Source organism: Cetorhinus maximus, chromosome 11 (genome assembly GCF_964194155.1).
Source record: "Cetorhinus maximus chromosome 11, sCetMax3.hap1.1, whole genome shotgun sequence".
In the NCBI taxonomy this organism is placed as follows: Eukaryota; Metazoa; Chordata; class Chondrichthyes; order Lamniformes; family Cetorhinidae; genus Cetorhinus; species Cetorhinus maximus.
This window is the reverse complement of record NC_135889.1, coordinates 7,665,937-7,688,477: the sequence shown is the minus strand read 5'-3', so window position 1 is coordinate 7,688,477 and position 22,541 is coordinate 7,665,937. Positions and strand designations below refer to the sequence as shown.

Genomic DNA, 22,541 nt, shown 5'->3' with positions numbered 1-22,541 from the left:
GACTGCTGGCGGGGGAGAGAGAGAGAGTGACTGCTGGCGGGGGAGAGAGAGAGTGACTGCTGGCGGGGGAGAGAGAGAGAGTGACTGCTGGCGGGGGAGAGAGAGAGAGTGACTGCTGGCGGGGGAGAGAGAGAGAGTGACTGCTGACGGGGAGAGAGAGAGAGTGGCTGCTGGCGGGGGAGAGAGAGAGAGTGGCTGCTGGCGGAGAGAGAGAGAGAGTGGCTGCTGGCGGGGAGAGAGAGAGTGACTGCTGGCGGGGAGAGAGAGAGAGAGAGTGGCTGCTGGCGGGGAGAGAGAGAGAGAGAGTGGCTGCTGGTGGGGGAGAGAGAGAGAGAGAGTGGCTGCTGGTGGGGGAGAGAGAGAGAGAGAGTGACTGCTGGCGGGGGAGAGAGAGAGAGAGAGTGGCTGCTGGCGGGGGAGAGAGAGAGAGAGAGTGGCTGCTGGCGGGGAGAGAGAGAGAGAGAGAGTGACTGCTGGCGGGGGAGAGAGAGAGAGAGTGACTGCTGGCGGGGGAGAGAGAGAGAGAGTGACTGCTGACGGGGAGAGAGAGAGAGAGAGTGACTGCTGACGGGGAGAGAGAGAGAGAGAGTGACTGCTGGCGGGGAGAGAGAGAGAGAGAGTGGCTGCTGGCGGGGAGAGAGAGAGAGAGTGACTGCTGGCGGGGGAGAGAGAGAGAGAGAGTGACTGCTGGCGGGGGAGAGAGAGAGAGAGTAACTGCTGGCGGGGGAGAGAGAGAGAGAGAGTGACTGCTGGCGGGGGAGAGAGAGAGAGAGTAACTGCTGGCGGGGGAGAGAGAGAGAGAGAGTGACTGCTGGCGGGGGAGAGAGAGAGAGAGTAACTGCTGGCGGGGGAGAGAGAGAGAGAGAGTGACTGCTGGCGGGGGAGAGAGAGAGAGAGTAACTGCTGGCGGGGGAGAGAGAGAGAGAGTAACTGCTGGCGGGGAGAGAGAGAGAGAGAGAGTGACTGCTGGCGGGGGAGAGAGAGAGAGAGAGTGACTGCTGGCGGGGAGAGAGAGAGAGAGAGTGACTGCTGGCGGGGGAGAGAGAGAGAGAGAGTGCTGGCGGGGGAGAGAGAGAGAGAGAGTGACTGCTGACGGGGGAGAGAGAGAGAGAGAGTGACTGCTGGCGGGGGAGAGAGAGAGAGAGTAACTGCTGGCGGGGGAGAGAGAGAGAGAGTAACTGCTGGCGGGGGAGAGAGAGGGAGAGAGTGACTGCTGGCGGGGGAGAGAGAGAGAGAGAGAGAGTAACTGCTGGCGGGGGAGAGAGAGAGAGAGTAACTGCTGGCGGGGGAGAGAGAGAGAGAGTAACTGCTGGCGGGGAGAGAGAGAGAGAGAGAGTGACTGCTGGCGGGGGAGAGAGAGAGAGAGAGTGACTGCTGGCGGGGAGAGAGAGAGAGAGAGTGACTGCTGGCGGGGGAGAGAGAGAGAGAGAGTGCTGGCGGGGGAGAGAGAGAGAGAGAGTGACTGCTGACGGGGGAGAGAGAGAGAGAGTGACTGCTGGCGGGGGAGAGAGAGAGAGAGAGTGACTGCTGGCGGGGGAGAGAGAGAGAGAGTGACTGCTGGCGGGGAGAGAGAGAGAGAGTGGCTGCTGGCGGGGGAGAGAGAGAGAGTGACTGCTGGCGGGGAGAGAGAGAGAGAGTGACTGCTGGCGGGGGAGAGAGAGAGTGACTGCTGGCGGGGGAGAGAGAGAGAGTGACTGCTGGCGGGGGAGAGAGAGAGTGACTGCTGGCGGGGAGAGAGAGAGAGTGACTGCTGGCGGGGAGAGAGAGAGAGTGACTGCTGGCGGGGGAGAGAGAGAGAGTGACTGCTGGCGGGGGAGAGAGAGAGTGACTGCTGGCGGGGAGAGAGAGAGAGTGACTGCTGGCGGGGAGAGAGAGAGAGCGGCTGCTGGCGGAGGGAGAGAGAGAGTGGCTGCTGGCGGGGGAGAGAGAGAGAGTGACTGCTGGCGGGGGAGAGAGAGAGAGTGACTGCTGGCAGGGGAGAGAGAGAGAGAGAGTGGCTGCTGGCGGAGAGAGAGAGAGCGAGAGTGACTGCTGGGGGAGAGAGAGAGAGAGTGGCTGGCGGGGAGAGAGAGAGAGTGGCTGGCGGGGAGAGAGAGAGAGTGGCTGCCGGCGGCGGAGGGAGAGAGAGTGGCTGCCGGCGGCGGAGGGAGAGAGAGAGAGAGAGTGACTGCTGACGGGGAGAGAGAGAGAGTGACTGCTGACGGGGAGAGAGAGAGAGTGACTGCTGGCGGGGGAGAGAGAGAGAGAGAGTAACTGCTGGCGGGGAGAGAGAGAGAGAGAGTGACTGCTGGTGGGGGAGAGAGAGAGAGAGAGTGACTGCTGGTGGGGGAGAGAGAGAGAGAGAGCGACTGCTGGCGGGGGAGAGAGAGAGAGAGTGACTGCTGGCGGGGGAGAGAGAGAGAGAGTGACTGCTGGCGGTGGGAGAGAGAGAGAGTGACTGCTGGCGGGGGAGAGAGAGAGAGTGACTGCTGGCGGAGAGAGAGAGAGAGTGACTGCTGGCGGGGGAGAGAGAGAGAGAGTGACTGCTGGCGGGGAGAGAGAGAGAGTGGCTGCTGGCGGGGAGAGAGAGAGAGTGGCTGCTGGCGGGGAGAGAGAGAGAGAGAGTGACTGCTGGCGGGGAGAGAGAGAGAGTGACTGCTGGCGGGGAGAGAGAGAGAGAGAGAGTGACTGCTGGCGGGGAGAGAGAGAGAGAGTGACTGCTGGCGGGGAGAGAGAGAGAGAGAGAGTGACTGCTGGCGGGGAGAGAGAGAGAGTGACTGCCGGCGGAGAGAGAGAGAGAGAGTGACTGCTGGCGGGGAGAGAGAGAGAGAGAGAGTGACTGCTGGCGGGAGAGAGAGAGAGAGAGAGTGACTGCTGGCGGGGAGAGAGAGAGAGTGACTGCCGGCGGAGAGAGAGAGAGAGAGTGGCTGCCGGCGGCGGAGGGAGAGAGAGAGAGTGGCTGCTGGCGGGGAGAGAGAGAGAGTGACTGCTGGCGGCGGGGGGAGAGAGAGAGAGTGGCTGCCGGCGGCGGAGGGAGAGAGAGAGAGTGGCTGCTGGCGGGGAGAGAGAGAGAGAGTGACTGCTGGCGGGGGAGAGAGAGAGTGACTGCTGGCGGGGAGAGAGAGAGTGACTGCTGGCGGGGAGAGAGAGAGAGAGAGTGACTGCTGGCGGGGAGAGAGAGCGAGAGAGTGACTGCTGGTGGGGAGAGAGAGAGTGACTGCTGGCGGGGAGAGAGAGAGAGAGAGTGACTGCTGGCGGGGAGAGAGAGAGAGAGAGTGACTGCTGGTGGGGAGAGAGAGAGTGACTGCTGGCGGGGAGAGAGAGAGAGAGAGTGACTGCTGGCGGGGAGAGAGAGAGAGAGAGTGACTGCTGGCGGGGAGAGAGAGAGAGAGAGAGTGACTGCTGGCGGGGAGAGAGAGAGAGAGTGACTGCTGGCGGGGAGAGAGAGAGAGAGAGTGACTGCTGGCGGGGAGAGAGAGAGAGAGAGTGACTGCTGGCGGGGAGAGAGAGAGAGTGGCTGCTGGCGGGGAGAGAGAGAGAGTGACTGCTGGCGGAGGAGAGAGAGAGAGTGACTGCTGGCGGGGAGAGAGAGAGAGAGAGTGACTGCTGGCGGGGAGAGAGAGAGAGAGTGACTGCTGGCGGGGAGAGAGAGAGAGAGAGAGTGACTGCTGGCGGAGGAGAGAGAGAGAGTGACTGCTGGCGGAGGAGAGAGAGAGAGTGACTGCTGGCGGGGAGAGAGAGAGAGAGAGTGACTGCTGGCGGGGAGAGAGAGAGAGAGAGTGACTGCTGGCGGGGAGAGAGAGAGAGAGAGAGTGACTGCTGACGGAGGAGAGAGAGAGAGTGACTGCTGGCGGAGGAGAGAGAGAGAGTGACTGCTGGCGGGGAGAGAGAGAGAGAGAGTGACTGCTGGCGGGGAGAGAGAGAGAGAGAGTGACTGCTGGCGGGGAGAGAGAGAGAGAGTGACTGCTGGCGGGGAGAGAGAGAGAGAGAGAGTGACTGCTGGCGGGGGAGAGAGAGAGAGAGAGTGACTGCTGGCGGGGAGAGAGAGAGAGAGCAGCTGCCGGCGGGGAGAGAGAGAGAGAGAGTGACTGCTGGCGGGGAGAGAGAGAGAGAGAGTGACTGCTGGCGGGGAGAGAGAGAGAGAGAGTGACTGCTGACGGGGAGAGAGAGAGAGAGAGAGAGTGACTGCTGACGGGGAGAGAGAGAGAGAGAGAGAGTGACTGCTGGCGGGGGAGAGAGAGAGAGAGAGTGACTGCTGGCGGGGAGAGAGAGAGAGAGAGAGTGACTGCTGGCGGGGAGAGAGAGAGAGAGAGTGACTGCTGGCGGGGGAGAGAGAGAGAGAGAGTGACTGCTGGCGGGGGAGAGAGAGAGAGTGACTGCTGACGGGGAGAGAGAGAGAGAGTGACTGCTGGCGGGGGAGAGAGAGAGAGAGAGTGACTGCTGGCGGGGGAGAGAGAGAGAGAGAGTGACTGCTGGCGGGGAGAGAGAGAGAGAGTGACTGCTGACGGGGAGAGAGAGAGAGAGTGACTGCTGGCGGGGGAGAGAGAGAGAGAGAGTGACTGCTGGCGGGGAGAGAGAGAGAGAGAGAGTGACTGCTGGCGGGGAGAGAGAGAGAGAGAGTGACTGCTGGCGGGGGAGAGAGAGAGAGAGAGTGACTGCTGGCGGGGGAGAGAGAGAGAGAGAGTGACTGCTGGCGGGGGAGAGAGAGAGAGTGACTGCTGGCGGGGGAGAGAGAGAGAGTGACTGCTGACGGGGAGAGAGAGAGAGTGACTGCTGACGGGGAGAGAGAGAGTGAGAGAGTGACTGCTGGCGGGGAGAGAGAGAGAGAGAGAGTGACTGCTGGCGGGGAGAGAGAGAGAGAGTGACTGCTGGCGGGGGAGAGAGAGAGAGAGAGTGACTGCTGGCGGGGAGAGAGAGAGAGTGACTGCTGGCGGGGGAGAGAGAGAGAGAGAGTCACTGCTGGTGGCGCGAGAGAGAGAGAGAGAGTGACTGCTGGCGGGGAGAGAGAGAGAGAGAGTGACTGCTGGTGGCGCGAGAGAGAGAGAGAGAGTGACTGCTGGCGGGGAGAGAGAGAGAGAGAGTGACTGCTGGCGGGGAGAGAGAGAGAGAGAGTGACTGCTGGCGGGGGAGAGAGAGAGTGACTGCTGGCGGGGGAGAGAGAGAGAGAGAGTGACTGCTGACGGGGAGAGAGAGAGTGACTGCTGGCGGGGGAGAGAGAGAGAGAGAGTGACTGCTGACGGGGAGAGAGAGAGAGTGACTGCTGGCGGGGAGAGAGAGAGAGCGGCTGCTGGCGGGGAGAGAGAGAGAGAGAGAGTGACTGCTGGCGGGGAGAGAGAGAGAGAGAGAGTGACTGCTGGCGGGGAGAGAGAGAGAGAGAGAGTGACTGCTGGCGGGGAGAGAGAGAGAGAGAGTGACTGCTGGCGGGGGAGAGAGAGAGTGACTGCTGGCGGGGGAGAGAGAGAGAGAGAGTGACTGCTGACGGGGAGAGAGAGAGAGTGACTGCTGGCGGGGAGAGAGAGAGAGCGGCTGCTGGCGGGGAGAGAGAGAGAGAGAGAGAGTGACTGCTGGCGGGGAGAGAGAGAGAGAGAGAGTGACTGCTGGCGGGGAGAGAGAGAGAGAGAGAGTGACTGCTGGCGGGGAGAGAGAGAGAGAGAGAGTGACTGCTGGCGGGGAGAGAGAGAGAGAGAGTGACTGCTGATGGCGAGAGAGAGAGAGAGAGAGTGACTGCTGGTGGCGCGAGAGAGAGAGAGAGAGTGACTGCTGGCGGGGAGAGAGAGAGAGAGAGTGACTGCTGGCGGGGAGAGAGAGAGAGAGAGAGAGAGTGAGAGAGAGAGTGACTGCTGATGGCGAGAGAGAGAGAGAGAGAGTGACTGCTGGTGGCGCGAGAGAGAGAGAGAGAGTGACTGCTGGTGGCGCGAGAGAGAGAGAGAGAGTGACTGCTGGCGGGGAGAGAGAGAGAGAGAGAGTGACTGCTGGCGGGGAGAGAGAGAGAGTGACTGCTGGCGGGGGAGAGAGAGAGAGTGACTGCTGGCGGGGGAGAGAGAGAGAGTGACTGCTGGCGGGGAGAGAGAGAGAGAGAGAGTGACTGCTGGCGGGGAGAGAGAGAGAGAGAGAGTGACTGCTGGCGGGGAGAGAGAGAGAGTGACTGCTGGCGGGGGAGAGAGAGAGAGAGAGTGACTGCTGGCGGGGAGAGAGAGAGAGCGGCTGCTGGCGGGGAGAGAGAGAGAGAGAGAGTGACTGCTGGCGGGGGAGAGAGAGAGAGAGAGTGACTGCTGGCGGGGAGAGAGAGAGAGAGAGTGACTGCTGGCGGGGAGAGAGAGAGAGAGAGTGACTGCTGGCGGGGAGAGAGAGAGAGAGAGAGTGACTGCTGGCGGGGGAGAGAGAGAGAGAGAGTGACTGCTGGCGGGGAGAGAGAGAGAGAGAGTGACTGCTGGCGGGGGAGAGAGAGAGAGTGACTGCTGGCGGGGGAGAGAGAGAGAGTGACTGCTGGCGGGGGGAGAGAGAGAGAGAGTGACTGCTGGCGGGGAGAGAGAGAGAGAGAGAGTGACTGCTGGGCGGGGATCGAGGAGAGAGAGAGAGCAGCTGGTGGGGAGAGAGAGAGAGAGAGTGGCTGGTGGGGGGAGAGAGAGAGAGTGGCTGGTGGGGGGAGAGAGAGAGAGCAGCTGGTGGGGGGAGAGAGAGAGAGAGCAGCTGGTGGGGGGAGAGAGAGAGAGTGGCTGGTGGGGGGAGAGAGAGAGAGAGTGGCTGGTGGGGGGAAGAGAGAGTGGCTGGCGGGGAGAGAGAGAGAGAGAGTGGCTGGCGGGGAGAGAGAGAGAGAGTGGCAGCTGGTGGGGGAGAGAGAGAGAGTGACTGCTGGTGGGGGAGAGAGAGAGAGAGAGTGGCTGCCGGCGGCGGAGGGAGAGAGAGAGAGAGTGACTGCTGGCGGGAGAGAGAGAGAGTGGCTGCTGGCGGGGGAGAGAGAGAGAGTGACTGCTGGCGGAGAGAGAGAGAGTGGCTGCTGGCGGGGGAGAGAGAGAGAGTGACTGCTGGCGGAGAGAGAGAGAGTGGCTGCTGGCGGGGGAGAGAGAGAGAGTGACTGCTGGTGGCGGGGGGAGAGAGAGAGAGAGTGATGCTGGTGGCGGGGGGAGAGAGAGAGAGAGTGACTGCTGACGGGGAGAGAGAGAGAGAGAGAGTGACTGCTGGCGGGGGGAGAGAGAGAGAGAGTGACTGCTGGCGGGGGGAGAGAGAGAGAGAGTGACTGCTGGCGGGGGAGAGAGAGAGAGTGAGTGACTGCTGGTGGCGGGGGGAGGGAGAGAGAGAGAGAGTGACTGCTGGCGGGGGGAGAGAGAGAGAGAGTGACTGCTGACGGGGGAGAGAGAGAGAGAGAGTGACTGCTGACGGGGGGAGAGAGAGAGAGAGAGTGACTGCTGACGGGGAGAGAGAGAGAGAGAGAGTGACTGCTGGCGGGGGAGAGAGAGAGAGAGAGTGACTGCTGGCGGGGAGAGAGAGAGAGAGAGTGACTGCTGACGGGGAGAGAGAGAGAGAGAGAGTGACTGCTGGCGGGGGAGAGAGAGAGAGAGAGTGACTGCTGGCGGGGAGAGAGAGAGAGAGAGTGACTGCTGGCGGGGGAGAGAGAGAGAGAGAGTGACTGCTGACGGGGAGAGAGAGAGAGAGAGTGACTGCTGGCGGGGAGAGAGAGAGAGAGAGTGACTGCTGGCGGGGAGAGAGAGAGAGAGAGAGTGACTGCTGGCGGGGGAGAGAGAGAGAGTGACTGCTGGGGGGAGAGAGAGAGAGAGAGTGACTGCTGGCGGGGAGAGAGAGAGAGAGAGTGACTGCTGGCGGGGAGAGAGAGAGAGAGAGTAACTGCTGGCGGGGAGAGAGAGAGAGAGAGTGACTGCTGGTGGCGCAGAGAGAGAGAGAGAGTGACTGCTGGCGGGGGGAGAGAGAGAGAGAGAGTGACTGCTGGCGGGGAGAGAGAGAGAGAGAGAGTGACTGCTGGCGGGGGGAGAGAGAGAGAGAGAGTGACTGCTGGCGGGGGGAGAGAGAGAGAGAGAGTGACTGCTGACGGGGAGAGAGAGAGTGACTGCTGGCGGGGGGAGAGAGAGAGAGAGAGTGACTGCTGACGGGGAGAGAGAGAGAGAGAGTGACTGCTGGCGGGGAGAGAGAGAGAGAGAGTGACTGCTGGCGGGGGAGAGAGAGAGAGAGAGAGAGAGTAACTGCTGACGGGGAGAGAGAGAGAGTGACTGCTGGCGGGGAGAGAGAGAGAGAGAGTGACTGCTGGTGGCGCGAGAGAGAGAGAGAGAGAGTGACTGCTGGCGGGGAGAGAGAGAGAGAGAGAGTGACTGCTGGCGGGGAGAGAGAGAGAGAGAGAGTGACTGCTGGCGGGGGGAGAGAGAGAGAGAGAGTGACTGCTGGCGGGGGGAGATAGAGAGAGAGAGTGACTGCTGACGGGGAGAGAGAGAGAGTGACTGCTGGTGGCGCGAGAGAGAGAGAGAGAGAGTGACTGCTGGCGGGGAGAGAGAGAGAGAGAGTGACTGCTGGCGGGGAGAGAGAGAGAGAGAGAGTGACTGCTGGCGGGGAGAGAGAGAGAGAGTGGCTGCTGGCGGGGAGAGAGAGAGAGAGAGTGACTGCTGGCGGGGAGAGAGAGAGTGACTGCTGACGGGGAGAGAGAGAGTGACTGCTGGCGGGGAGAGAGAGAGAGTGACTGCTGGCGGGGAGAGAGAGAGTGACTGCTGGCGGGGAGAGAGAGAGAGAGAGTGACTGCTGGCGGGGAGAGAGAGAGAGAGAGAGTGACTGCTGGCGGGGAGAGAGAGAGAGAGAGAGTGACTGCTGGCGGGGAGAGAGAGAGAGTGACTGCTGGCGGGGAGAGAGAGAGAGAGAGAGTGACTGCTGGCGGGGAGAGAGAGAGAGTGACTGCTGGCGGGGAGAGAGAGAGAGTGACTGCTGGCGGGGAGAGAGAGAGTGACTGCTGACGGGGAGAGAGAGAGAGAGAGTGACTGCTGGCGGGGAGAGAGAGAGAGAGAGAGTGACTGCTGGCGGGGGAGAGAGAGAGAGAGAGTGACTGCTGGTGGCGCGAGAGAGAGAGAGAGAGTGACTGCTGGCGGGGAGAGAGAGAGAGAGAGTGACTGCTGGCGGGGAGAGAGAGAGAGAGAGTGACTGCTGGCGGGGGAGAGAGAGAGTGACTGCTGGCGGGGGAGAGAGAGAGAGAGAGTGACTGCTGACGGGGAGAGAGAGAGTGACTGCTGGCGGGGGAGAGAGAGAGAGAGAGTGACTGCTGACGGGGAGAGAGAGAGAGTGACTGCTGGCGGGGAGAGAGAGAGAGCGGCTGCTGGCGGGGAGAGAGAGAGAGAGAGAGTGACTGCTGGCGGGGAGAGAGAGAGAGAGAGAGTGACTGCTGGCGGGGAGAGAGAGAGAGAGAGAGTGACTGCTGGCGGGGAGAGAGAGAGAGAGAGTGACTGCTGGCGGGGGAGAGAGAGAGTGACTGCTGGCGGGGGAGAGAGAGAGAGAGAGTGACTGCTGACGGGGAGAGAGAGAGAGTGACTGCTGGCGGGGAGAGAGAGAGAGCGGCTGCTGGCGGGGAGAGAGAGAGAGAGAGAGAGTGACTGCTGGCGGGGAGAGAGAGAGAGAGAGAGTGACTGCTGGCGGGGAGAGAGAGAGAGAGAGAGTGACTGCTGGCGGGGAGAGAGAGAGAGAGAGAGTGACTGCTGGCGGGGAGAGAGAGAGAGAGAGTGACTGCTGATGGCGAGAGAGAGAGAGAGAGAGTGACTGCTGGTGGCGCGAGAGAGAGAGAGAGAGTGACTGCTGGCGGGGAGAGAGAGAGAGAGAGTGACTGCTGGCGGGGAGAGAGAGAGAGAGAGAGAGAGTGAGAGAGAGAGTGACTGCTGATGGCGAGAGAGAGAGAGAGAGAGTGACTGCTGGTGGCGCGAGAGAGAGAGAGAGAGTGACTGCTGGTGGCGCGAGAGAGAGAGAGAGAGTGACTGCTGGCGGGGAGAGAGAGAGAGAGAGAGTGACTGCTGGCGGGGAGAGAGAGAGAGAGAGAGTGACTGCTGGCGGGGGAGAGAGAGAGAGCAGCTGGTGGGGAGAGAGAGAGAGAGAGTGGCTGGTGGGGGGAGAGAGAGAGAGTGGCTGGTGGGGGGAGAGAGAGAGAGCAGCTGGTGGGGGGAGAGAGAGAGAGAGCAGCTGGTGGGGGGAGAGAGAGAGAGTGGCTGGTGGGGGGAGAGAGAGAGAGAGTGGCTGGTGGGGGGAGAGAGAGAGAGTGGCTGGCGGGGAGAGAGAGAGAGAGAGTGGCTGGCGGGGAGAGAGAGAGAGAGTGGCAGCTGGTGGGGGGAGAGAGAGAGAGTGACTGCTGGTGGGGGGAGAGAGAGAGAGAGTGGCTGCCGGCGGCGGAGGGAGAGAGAGAGAGAGTGACTGCTGGCGGAGAGAGAGAGAGTGGCTGCTGGCGGGGGAGAGAGAGAGAGTGACTGCTGGCGGAGAGAGAGAGAGTGGCTGCTGGCGGGGGAGAGAGAGAGAGTGACTGCTGGCGGAGAGAGAGAGAGTGGCTGCTGGCGGGGGAGAGAGAGAGAGTGACTGCTGGTGGCGGGGGGAGAGAGAGAGAGAGTGACTGCTGGTGGCGGGGGGAGAGAGAGAGAGAGTGACTGCTGACGGGGAGAGAGAGAGAGAGAGAGTGACTGCTGGCGGGGAGAGAGAGAGAGAGTGACTGCTGGCGGGGGGAGAGAGAGAGAGAGTGACTGCTGGCGGGGAGAGAGAGAGAGTGAGTGACTGCTGGTGGCGGGGGGAGAGAGAGAGAGAGTGACTGCTGGCGGGGGGAGAGAGAGAGAGAGTGACTGCTGACGGGGGAGAGAGAGAGAGAGAGTGACTGCTGACGGGGGGAGAGAGAGAGAGAGAGTGACTGCTGACGGGGAGAGAGAGAGAGAGAGAGTGACTGCTGGCGGGGAGAGAGAGAGAGAGAGTGACTGCTGGCGGGGAGAGAGAGAGAGAGAGTGACTGCTGACGGGGAGAGAGAGAGAGAGAGTGACTGCTGGCGGGGGAGAGAGAGAGAGAGAGTGACTGCTGGCGGGGAGAGAGAGAGAGAGAGTGACTGCTGGCGGGGAGAGAGAGAGAGAGAGTGACTGCTGACGGGGAGAGAGAGAGAGAGAGTGACTGCTGGCGGGGAGAGAGAGAGAGAGAGTGACTGCTGGCGGGGAGAGAGAGAGAGAGAGAGTGACTGCTGGCGGGGGAGAGAGAGAGAGTGACTGCTGGGGGGAGAGAGAGAGAGAGAGTGACTGCTGGCGGGGAGAGAGAGAGAGAGAGAGAGAGTGACTGCTGGCGGGGAGAGAGAGAGAGAGAGTAACTGCTGGCGGGGAGAGAGAGAGAGAGAGTGACTGCTGGTGGCGCGAGAGAGAGAGAGAGAGTGACTGCTGGCGGGGGGAGAGAGAGAGAGAGAGTGACTGCTGGCGGGGAGAGAGAGAGAGAGAGAGTGACTGCTGGCGGGGGGAGAGAGAGAGAGAGAGTGACTGCTGGCGGGGGGAGAGAGAGAGAGAGAGTGACTGCTGACGGGGGAGAGGAGAGAGAGAGTGACTGCTGGCGGGGGAGAGAGAGAGAGAGAGTGACTGCTGACGGGGAGAGAGAGAGAGAGAGTGACTGCTGGCGGGGGAGAGAGAGAGAGAGAGTGACTGCTGGCGGGGGAGAGAGAGAGAGAGAGAGAGAGTAACTGCTGACGGGGAGAGAGAGAGAGTGACTGCTGGCGGGGAGAGAGAGAGAGAGAGTGACTGCTGGTGGCGCGAGAGAGAGAGAGAGAGAGTGACTGCTGGCGGGGAGAGAGAGAGAGAGAGAGTGACTGCTGGCGGGGAGAGAGAGAGAGAGAGAGTGACTGCTGGCGGGGGAGGAGAGAGAGAGAGAGAGTGACTGCTGGCGGGGGGAGATAGAGAGAGAGAGTGACTGCTGACGGGGAGAGAGAGAGAGTGACTGCTGGTGGGCGAGGGAGAGAGAGAGAGAGAGTGACTGCTGGCGGGGAGAGAGAGAGAGAGAGAGTGACTGCTGGCGGGGAGAGAGAGAGAGAGAGAGTGACTGCTGGCGGGGGGAGAGAGAGAGAGAGTGGCTGCTGGCGGGGAGAGAGAGAGAGAGAGTGACTGCTGGCGGGGAGAGAGAGAGTGACTGCTGACGGGGAGAGAGAGAGTGACTGCTGGCGGGGAGAGAGAGAGAGTGACTGCTGGCGGGGAGAGAGAGAGTGACTGCTGGCGGGGAGAGAGAGAGAGAGAGTGACTGCTGGCGGGGAGAGAGAGAGAGAGAGAGTGACTGCTGGCGGGGAGAGAGAGAGAGAGAGAGTGACTGCTGGCGGGGAGAGAGAGAGAGTGACTGCTGGCGGGGAGAGAGAGAGAGAGAGAGTGACTGCTGGCGGGGAGAGAGAGAGAGTGACTGCTGGCGGGGAGAGAGAGAGAGTGACTGCTGGCGGGGAGAGAGAGAGTGACTGCTGACGGGGAGAGAGAGAGAGAGAGTGACTGCTGGCGGGGAGAGAGAGAGAGAGAGAGTGACTGCTGGCGGGGGAGAGAGAGAGAGAGAGTGACTGCTGGCGGGGAGAGAGAGAGAGAGAGAGTGACTGCTGGCGGGGAGAGAGAGAGTGACTGCTGACGGGGAGAGAGAGAGTGACTGCTGGCGGGGAGAGAGAGAGAGTGACTGCTGGCGGGGAGAGAGAGAGAGAGAGAGTGACTGCTGGCGGGGAGAGAGAGAGAGAGAGAGTGACTGCTGGCGGGGAGAGAGAGAGTGACTGCTGGCGGGGAGAGAGAGAGAGTGACTGCTGGCGGGGAGAGAGAGAGAGAGAGAGTGACTGCTGGCGGGGAGAGAGAGAGTGACTGCTGACGGGGAGAGAGAGAGTGACTGCTGGCGGGGAGAGAGAGAGAGAGAGTGACTGCTGGCGGGGGAGAGAGAGAGAGCGACTGCTGGCGGGGAGAGAGAGAGAGTGACTGCTGGTGGCGCGAGAGAGAGAGAGAGTGACTGCTGGCGGGGAGAGAGAGAGAGTGACTGCTGGTGGCGCGAGAGAGAGAGAGAGAGTGACTGCTGGCGGGGAGAGAGAGAGAGTGACTGCTGGCGGGGAGAGAGAGAGAGAGAGTGACTGCTGGCGGGGAGAGAGAGAGAGTGACTGCTGGTGGCGCGAGAGAGAGAGAGAGAGTGACTGCTGGCGGGGAGAGAGAGAGAGAGAGTGACTGCTGGCGGGGAGAGAGAGAGAGAGAGAGTGACTGCTGGCGGGGAGAGAGAGAGAGAGAGAGTGACTGCTGGCGGGGGAGAGAGAGAGAGAGAGTGACTGCTGGCGGGGAGAGAGAGAGAGAGAGAGTGACTGCTGGCGGGGAGAGAGAGAGAGAGAGAGTGACTGCTGGTGGAGGAGAGAGAGAGAGAGAGAGTGACTGCTGACGGGGAGAGAGAGAGAGAGAGAGTGACTGCTGGCGGGGAGAGAGAGAGTGAGTGACTGCTGGCGGGGAGAGAGAGAGAGTGACTGCTGGCGGGGGAGAGAGAGAGAGAGAGAGAGTGACTGCTGGTGGCGCGAGAGAGAGAGAGAGAGTGACTGCTGGCGGGGAGAGAGAGAGAGAGAGTGACTGCTGGCGGGGGAGAGAGAGAGTGACTGCTGGCGGGGGAGAGAGAGAGAGAGAGTGACTGCTGGCGGGGAGAGAGAGAGAGTGACTGCTGGCGGGGGAGAGAGAGAGTGACTGCTGGCGGTGGGAGAGAGAGAGAGAGAGTGACTGCTGGCGGGGAGAGAGAGAGAGTGACTGCTGGCGGGGGAGAGAGAGAGTGAGAGCGGCTGCTGGCGGGGAGAGAGAGAGAGAGCGGCTGCTGGCGGGGGAGAGAGAGAGAGAGAGTGGCTGCTGGCGGGGGAGAGAGAGAGAGAGAGTGACTGCTGGCGGGGGAGAGAGAGAGAGAGAGTGGCTGCTGGCGGGGGAGAGAGAGAGAGAGAGAGTGACTGCTGGCGGGGGAGAGAGAGAGAGAGAGTGGCTGCTGGCGGGGGAGAGAGAGAGAGAGAGTGGCTGCTGGCGGGGGAGAGAGAGAGAGAGAGAGTGACTGCTGGCGGGGGAGAGAGAGAGAGAGAGTGGCTGCTGGCGGGGGAGAGAGAGAGAGAGAGTGACTGCTGGTGGCGCGAGAGAGAGAGAGAGAGTGGCTGCTGGCGGGGGAGAGAGAGAGAGAGAGTGACTGCTGGCGGGGAGAGAGAGAGAGAGAGCGGCTGCTGGCGGGGGAGAGAGAGAGAGAGAGTGACTGCTGGCGGGGAGAGAGAGAGAGAGAGTGACTGGCGGAGGGAGAGAGAGAGTGACTGCTGGCGGGGAGAGAGAGAGAGAGAGTGGCTGCTGGCGGGGGAGAGAGAGAGAGCGGCTGCTGGCGGCGGAGGGAGAGAGAGAGAGAGTGGCTGCCGGCGGTGGGAGAGAGAGAGAGAGAGTGACTGCTGGCGGGGAGAGAGAGAGAGAGAGTGGCTGCTGGCGGTGAGAGAGAGAGAGAGTGGCTGCTGGCGGTGGGAGAGAGAGAGAGAGAGTGACTGCTGGCGGGGGAGAGAGAGAGAGTGACTGCTGGCGGTGGGAGAGAGAGAGAGAGAGTGACTGCTGGCGGGGGAGAGAGAGAGAGAGTGGCTGCTGGCGGTGAGAGAGAGAGAGAGTGGCTGCTGGCGGTGGGAGAGAGAGAGAGAGAGTGACTGCTGGCGGGGAGAGAGAGAGAGAGAGTGGCTGCTGGCGGTGGGAGAGAGAGAGAGAGAGCGGCTGCTGGCGGCGGAGGGAGAGAGAGTGGCTGCTGGCGGGGAGAGAGAGAGAGAGAGTGACTGCTGGCGGGGGAGAGAGAGAGAGCGGCTGCTGGCGGGGAGAGAGAGAGAGAGCGGCTGCTGGCGGGGAGAGAGAGAGAGAGAGTGACTGGCGGAGGGAGAGAGAGAGTGACTGCTGGCGGGGAGAGAGAGAGAGAGTGGCTGCCGGCGGCGGAGGGAGAGAGAGAGTGGCTGCCGGCGGTGGGAGAGAGAGAGAGAGTGACTGCTGGCGGGGAGAGAGAGAGAGAGAGAGACTGCTGGCGGGGAGAGAGAGAGAGCGGCTGCTGGCGGGGAGAGAGAGAGAGCGGCTGCTGGCGGGGGGAGAGAGAGAGAGCGGCTGCTGGCGGTGGGAGAGAGAGAGAGTGGCTGCTGGCGGTGGGAGAGAGAGAGAGAGCGGCTGCTGGCGGCGGAGGGAGAGAGAGTGGCTGCTGGCGGTGGGAGAGAGAGAGAGAGCGGCTGCTGGCGGCGGAGGGAGAGAGAGTGGCTGCTGGCGGGGAGAGAGAGAGAGAGAGCGGCTGCTGGCGGCGGAGGGAGAGAGAGTGGCTGCTGGCGGTGGGAGAGAGAGAGAGCGGCTGCTGGCGGGGAGAGAGAGAGAGAGAGTGGCTGCTGGCGGTGGGAGAGAGAGAGAGAGCGGCTGCTGGCGGCGGAGGGAGAGAGAGTGGCTGCTGGCGGTGGGAGAGAGAGAGAGCGGCTGCTGGCGGGGAGAGAGAGAGAGAGAGCGGCTGCTGGCGGTGGGAGAGAGAGAGAGAGCGGCTGCTGGCGGCGGAGGGAGAGAGAGTGGCTGCTGGCGGTGGGAGAGAGAGAGAGCGGCTGCTGGCGGGGAGAGAGAGAGAGAGAGTGGCTGCTGGCGGTGGGAGAGAGAGAGTGGCTGCTGGCGGTGGGAGAGAGAGAGTGGCTGCTGGCGGTGGGAGAGAGAGAGAGAGCGGCTGCTGGCGGTGGGAGAGAGAGAGAGTGGCTGCTGGCGGGGGGAGAGAGAGAGTGACTGCTGGCGGTGGGAGAGAGAGAGAGAGAGTGACTGCTGGCGGGGGAGAGAGAGAGAGCGGCTGCTGGCGGTGGGAGAGAGAGAGAGCGGCTGCTGGCGGGGGAGAGAGAGAGAGCGGCTGCTGGCGGGGGGAGAGAGAGAGTGGCTGCTGGCGGTGGGAGAGAGAGAGAGCGGCTGCTGGCGGGGGAGAGAGAGAGAGCGGCTGCTGGCGGTGGGAGAGAGAGAGAGAGCGGCTGCTGGCGGTGGGAGAGAGAGAGAGTGGCTGCTGGCGGTGGGAGAGAGAGAGAGAGTGGCTGCTGGCGGTGGGAGAGAGAGAGAGTGACTGCTGGCGGTGGGAGAGAGAGAGAGAGTAGCTGCTGGCAGGGGAGAGAGAGAGAGAGCGGCTGCTGGCGGTGGGAGAGAGAGAGAGAGTGGCTGCTGGCGGTGGGAGAGAGAGAGAGAGAGCGGCTGCTGGCGGTGGGAGGGTTTGGCTGCTTGTGTGCATGCACGTGCGTGTGCGTCGCACTCCCAGTCACAAGGCACACATGCAATCTCACCCCACACCAACACACTCACACCACTTTGCACAGTGGGTGTGGTGAGGGTGAGTGAGTAAGCACCCTGAGGTGGATAAACGCAATTTGACCCCCTCACACTCAAATGTATTAATGACTCATTTTCACTTTAAATTATCGATTTATTGCTCTGACGTACTTCATTTTTGCTCAGCATGCTGTTTCTTTTCCTCATACTTCGACATTTTATTGAAATTCATATTTGATGTTGTGCCAAACCTTATCTTTCTGAAATTTTCCTATTGGCCCCTTGAGTGAGAAAAAAATTGAAATAAGGCCCCTCGCACTAAAAGGTTGGACAAGCCTGCTTTACACTGTCCACTGCCATTTGTGTTATAAATGATATAATCATTTTAGCACTCAGCTTTCCTAGGGCATTTCTACAACAGTGACTACTTGCTTTTATATAACCCTTTCAATGTAGGAAAATGTCTCAGCCTTCGTATTTTTGTTCAATAAAACTTCAGCAGAGTGACTAATCTTGGTCACGTCAAACCGGAATCCATCACTGCATTTGCCCCTGTCTGAAAAGGCTTATGTAAGGGCTTGCTGAATGACAATGTACAACGGCAAAATACTGGCATCAGATTGTTTGATTTAATAATACATGACATCCTTGTGTATTGGAAAACAAAGACCTGCTGTGTTCTGTTTGGAACTTCAGAGATCTTTTTATTTCCTTATTGACCAGAGGTTGGCCTCCCATACCATACAGTGCCCACAGATGATTACTATTGTATCTGTGCTCAATGCCGCTGATGACGAACTCATAATTCATCCAAGCACCTAAAGCTCTGCCCTTAAAAAAAAGAGCAACTAGCTGTAAGCAAATATTGGCGACTGTCTAAAGCAGTGAAGTACTTATTGAGATTTCTTTTTCAGTAGGGTAATGAAACTCAAAGGAACAAATTTCTCAACACGTTCCAGGGTTCTGATGAAATGTCAGCTTTAGTTTTCTCTCCCTCCACAGATGCTACCTGACCTGCATAGTGTCACTAGCATTTTCTTCAAGTTTCTTAACGTCTTTTGCAAGTCCAATTGGTAGTTACCTGCTTTTACCTTTGTTAGCTCTAATCTTAGTCCTTATGACTGTTGTCATTCTTGATGTAACGATTTCTTCACTCTTAAATCAACTTCTCAATTCTCCTTCCTTCACAGAGCTACCTCTAGAAAGCTTTGTCCCTTCTTTTGTTCTGAACATGTACATTCAGATATTTAACTCTATAAAGGCCAAGTCTGTTGAATATTAAATATCTTTCCCATAATTGGAAGGCTCTTGTATCTCTTTCATACTTCTGAATATGAGAAGAACTTTTGTCTGGAATAAAAATCTAGTTTCAGTAATGGTGATCATGGAATTATCCAGATTGTTGTAAAAACACATCTGGTCCACCAATGTCCTTTAGGGAAGGAAATCTGCCATCCTTACCCAGTTTGGCCTTTTACGTGATTTCAGATCCACAGCAATGTCATTGGCCCCTAACTGCCCCTCTGAAATGGCCTAGCAAGTCACTCAGTTGCACCAAACTGCAACAAAAACTTATAATAATTTTGGACAAATAACTGGATTTGGACATGACGAAGGCACACCCAGTCCAGTCAACCCTGTCAAGTTCTTCGCTAACATCTGGGGGCTTGTACTAAAATTGAGAGAACTGTCTTACAGACTGGCCAAGCAACAGCCCGACATGATCATAAGCACCAAATCGTAGCTCTTATATAATATTTAGGCTCTTCCATGACCATCCCTAGTATGTCATTTAGGTGCTAAGATGTCACTGCAGAAGTTCTCAGGGTCCAACCCATCTTCAGCTGCTGCATCAGTAATCTTCTGTCAGGTCAGTTTGCTGATGATTAGTGTTCAGTTCCATTCACAACTTGCCAGATAATGAATCAGTCCGTGCCCCCATTCAGGATTATGCTGATAAGTGGCAAGTTACATTTGTACCATTTAAGTACCAGGGACCAACCAACTCCAACAAGAGAGTCTAAACACCTCCCCATGATATTCAGTGGCATTACCATCATCGAGTTGACTCCGCACCACCTACAAGGCTCAAGTCAAGAGTGAAAGCAGTGCAATATCAGCATCACTGGAGAAGTTCAAAACTATCAAGGATAAAGCAGCCCTGTTATCCCATCCACCATCATAAATATTGAACCCCTCCATCATTGGCACGCTGTGTACCATCCACAAGATACAGCAATTTGCCAAGGCAGCTTCAACAGCACCCCTCAAACCTGTGACCTCTACCAACATCTCCAAATTCCCTTTCAAGTTGCACACCATCCTTGAATGGAAATAGATCGCTGTTCCTTTGTCGTTGTGACATCAAAACCCTGGAGCTTCCAACCTAATAGCACTGTGGGAGTACCTTCATCACATGGACCGCAGTGGTTCAAGAAGGTGGCTCACCACCCTTTAAGAGCAATTGTGTCAGTCGCCAGTAGCATTCCAGCCTCTGAGTCGGGAGGTTGTAGGTTCAAGTCCCACTCCAGGACTTCAGCACAAAAATCAAGACAAGGGCTCCAATGTAGTGTTGAGGGAGTGCTCCACTTTCAGCAATGCCATTTTTCAGAGGAGATGTTTGTAGGTGGGGGGGTACTCATTGGATAATGACTGCACGTATCAAGAGACATTTATTGACACTGGTGGTGGATTGTAGAGCTAGGAGCTATACATTTGTAATGTCTCACTTTGTGAATAAATCTAAAACTGAGTAAAGATCAACTTCTGATCCCCTTCACCAACTGGCTATAAGAAGTTTAGCACTGAGTGCCATGAGAGATTCACTTAATCTGATGAAGTGGTGCCTTGTAATCTGCTACTAAAGTCATTATTTTGAAACCTTGGTTAAAATTGCAATTTTAAAACATGCCCTCCAGAACAACTACAGTTGATGTTGTTCTAAGTTTTAGAAATTGAAATGTATGATATCTTGGTTCGAAACCTTTGTGGCCATGTTAACATGATGCCCAAATATAATTTCAAGCTTAGAACGTAGGGCCAGTTGCACCTACCATGTTGACTGACCATTTGACCAGTGGCCTACTTCAAAAGTGGGCAATCACATCTGTGAATGGAAAGCCATTTATTGTTAGAATTATATTAAGTTGGACCATAGATGTGGCATTCATTGATTTATTTATAGAGACTGAACATGCTTTGTAATTTCAGCGGAATGCCCTGCAGGCAATCTCCCCGGCTACAATGGAAGTCTTGATGCGAGTGTTGGCAGACTGTGAGCTGTTGGACGACAAGGACCCAGAGGACGTAAGCCATAAATTGGAATTGACCCTGAAGTGCCTGACGGAGGTGGTTCACGTGCTGCTGACCAGCAGCTCTGACCAGCGGCAGGTAGAGATCAGCACAATCCTGGAGAATTACTTCAAGCTGCTCAACTCTGATCACACTGCGTTGCTGGTCAATCGCAGATCTCGGAATTGGGAGAGCAGTTTCATTGCACTACAGATACAAATGCTGAGTGAGTATGCATAATACAGCGCCTGCTTCGAATGTCTTTTGCTTATAATTGGGAGAGCTCCTAATGCATGGAAATGGAAATTTTGTATGACATGTTGCAACAGCTTGTTTATAAAGCACCTTTAGCATGAAAGATAGTCAAGGAGGTAGGTTTCAAGGTGTGTCTCGAAGGGCGAGAGTGTGGTAGAGATAGGGAGAGGTTAAGGGAGGGAATTCCAGAGCTTAAGGCCCAGGACGCTGAAGGCACAACTGCCAATGGTGGACAACCAAACTAGGGGATGCACAAGACGCTGGAATTGGAGGAATGCAGAGATCTTGGAGCACTGTAGGGCTGGAGGAGGCTATAGAGATGAGAGTGATGCCATGGAGGGATTTGAAAATAAGGAAGAGAATTTAAAATTGATGCTTTGGCAGACTGGGAACCGGTGTAGGTTAGTGAGCACAGGGCTGATGGCTGAACGGGACTCAGTGCAGTTAGGACATAGGTAGATGAACTTAAGGTTGCAGAGTCCAGCCAGGAGAGCATTGGAATAATCTGGGATTGTCTTCTGAAAAGAAAGACTTATATAGTGCCCCACATGACCTCAGGTGATCTCAAAACACTTTACCAGTGATGGTTGTCATTAAGAAATGTTCTCCGGGGTAAGTTGGTCTTGAGCAAATATTGCTAAGAGAAATAGCAAGGTGTTTAGAGACGCCTTTTCCATATGATCTCTTTGTAGAAAACTACAAATTTCTGAATTTTCTCCCCACAGACACTATTCCAGAAATGTTAAAGTGCCCTGACAGACCTGTCCTTCAGGCAATCTTCCTGAATAGCAACTGCTTTGAACATCTCACTCGACTCGTACAGAACAGCAAGGTAGACTCCCAACTGGACCAGAGTGATTATTTGCCTTGATTCGGCTAATGCTGCAGTTACCCCTTTCCCTGCTCTTTTTATAGGCTAATGCATGAAACTGGATAGTAAATAAAAATGAGAACTTGCCCTCTGCTTGAAATTATTTCTGTCCCAAAACCACTGAGATGATCTGACTGCAACTCCTGAGGTTTGAGGTCCAGTTTGAATTCACTAGTGTTACGATAAAGATGTTGCAATATTAAGGTGGACACAAATGGGGTAGACTTCACATCAACTGAAAATCAACATGGTGCTTCCCTACTCAACCATTTTCTTTTGTGCAAGTAAACAAAGTACTAATTAGGTACCAGATTATTGTACATCCCATTCTATATTTTCATGCAACTATGTTGTGCTGTTCCCCTCTCCTTGTTTTTCTTGCAGCACACACCATGCCCGGTGTGTGAGGGCAGTTAAGCTGCTAATGCTGCCCCAACACAAACCCACTAGCATTTACGCAACAAGCAGGTCAGAGGCTGGGAATTCTGCGGTGAGTAACTCGCCTCCTGACTCCTTAAAGCCTGTCCACTATTTACAAGGCACAAGACAGGAGTGTGATGGAATACTCTCCACTTGCCTGGATGAGTGCAGCTCCAACAAAACTCAAGAAGCTCAACACCATCCAGGACAAAGCAGCCCGCTTGATTGGCACCTCATCCACCACCTTAAACATTCACTACTCCCACCATCGATGCACAATGGCAGCAGTGTGTGTGCCATCTACAAGATGCACTGCAGCTACTCACCAAGGCTCCATCAACAACACCTTCCAAACCTGCAAGCTGCCCTCTAAGCCCCACACCATCCTGTCTTGGAAATATATCGCCGTTCCTTCACTTCCTTCCAGGTCAAAATCCTGGAACTACCTCCCTAACAGAACTATGGGTGTACCTTCACCACATGGACTGCAGCAGTTCAAGAAGGTGAATAACCACAATCTTCTCGAAGGCAATTAGGGATGGGCAATAAATGCTGGCCTAGCCAGTGACTCTAAACATCCCATGAAAAAAAAATACAAGTGCCCAGGTTAAACTTGCACTGTGAAGGAGTACTTAGTTTCTGCCTTGTACTAGTTACTGCCTTGAAGTGGCTGAGAGTGCTTTGCAGTAGCGCATTGGAGCATCCCTTAAACCTTTTTACACCTTTATGAATATTGCCTTGGTAAAATGATCAGTGCATAATTTTACCAAGAATTTGTATATTGCCATGACTGGTACATTAGTTGCACGTGACCTTGCTGTTTTAAAACTCAGAACACCTTGCCATAATTGTGCTGTAGCGGATATTTCCAGTCAGTTCTTTTAAGACACTGAGTCCCTATAAGGCTCGATTAAAATAAAACAATCATTGTTAACGCCTGGAAGTGAACTAGCTACACAGGTGTTACCTTGGGGCTGCTGTGAACATTGGCTTTTCAATCTGTTCAATCGGCTGATTGAAAAGGTCGACTATGCGAGCTTCACAGGTTAACCCTGTTAAACAGGCTCATCTGTTGTACTTAAATTCTTTGAATGCCATAGAGTTAAATTGCAAATGCGATTTAAACAACTGGATAGTAGATCTATACCGAACAGGCTGATTCTACTGGTGGTGTGATGGAGATCATTTTGGAGAAAATAATTTCAGCAAATGTTACATGAAAATGGGGCTGTCATTCAGTATTTGAAAACTTCTTTCTGTTATGCTTTAAATTGTAAAATAGCTCCTTTGCAGCAGCCTATTTAGATCTTGGGAAGGGGGTCTGCAGCTTTCAACTGATCAGCTAAAGCACTGTTGGAAATTGTAATACAGGGCTAGTATTCACTGGTATTTTGTTGTGGTGCATTAACACTCCTGTGATCAGAGGGCTACACTTCTGTGTAAAATAATCCCCCTTCACAGAGAGCATCTGTAAGAATGAGAAATTTTAGATGGTC

General features: G+C 57.0%; 1 protein-coding gene across 6 annotated transcripts in view; it reads left to right on the top strand.

Moving 5' to 3' along the window:
* nbeal1 (neurobeachin-like 1) overlaps nucleotides 1–22,541 on the top strand; it is a 272,851-nt gene that overhangs the window by 140,168 nt on the left and 110,142 nt on the right. For all 6 annotated transcript variants that reach the window (XM_078551460.1, XM_078551459.1, XM_078551456.1 and 3 more), the window contains exons 8-9: nucleotides 19,419–19,725; nucleotides 20,480–20,586. In XM_078551460.1, coding sequence (XP_078407586.1) covers nucleotides 19,419–19,725; nucleotides 20,480–20,586 — 414 coding nt within the window. The remainder of the gene's footprint in view (nucleotides 1–19,418; nucleotides 19,726–20,479; nucleotides 20,587–22,541) is intronic.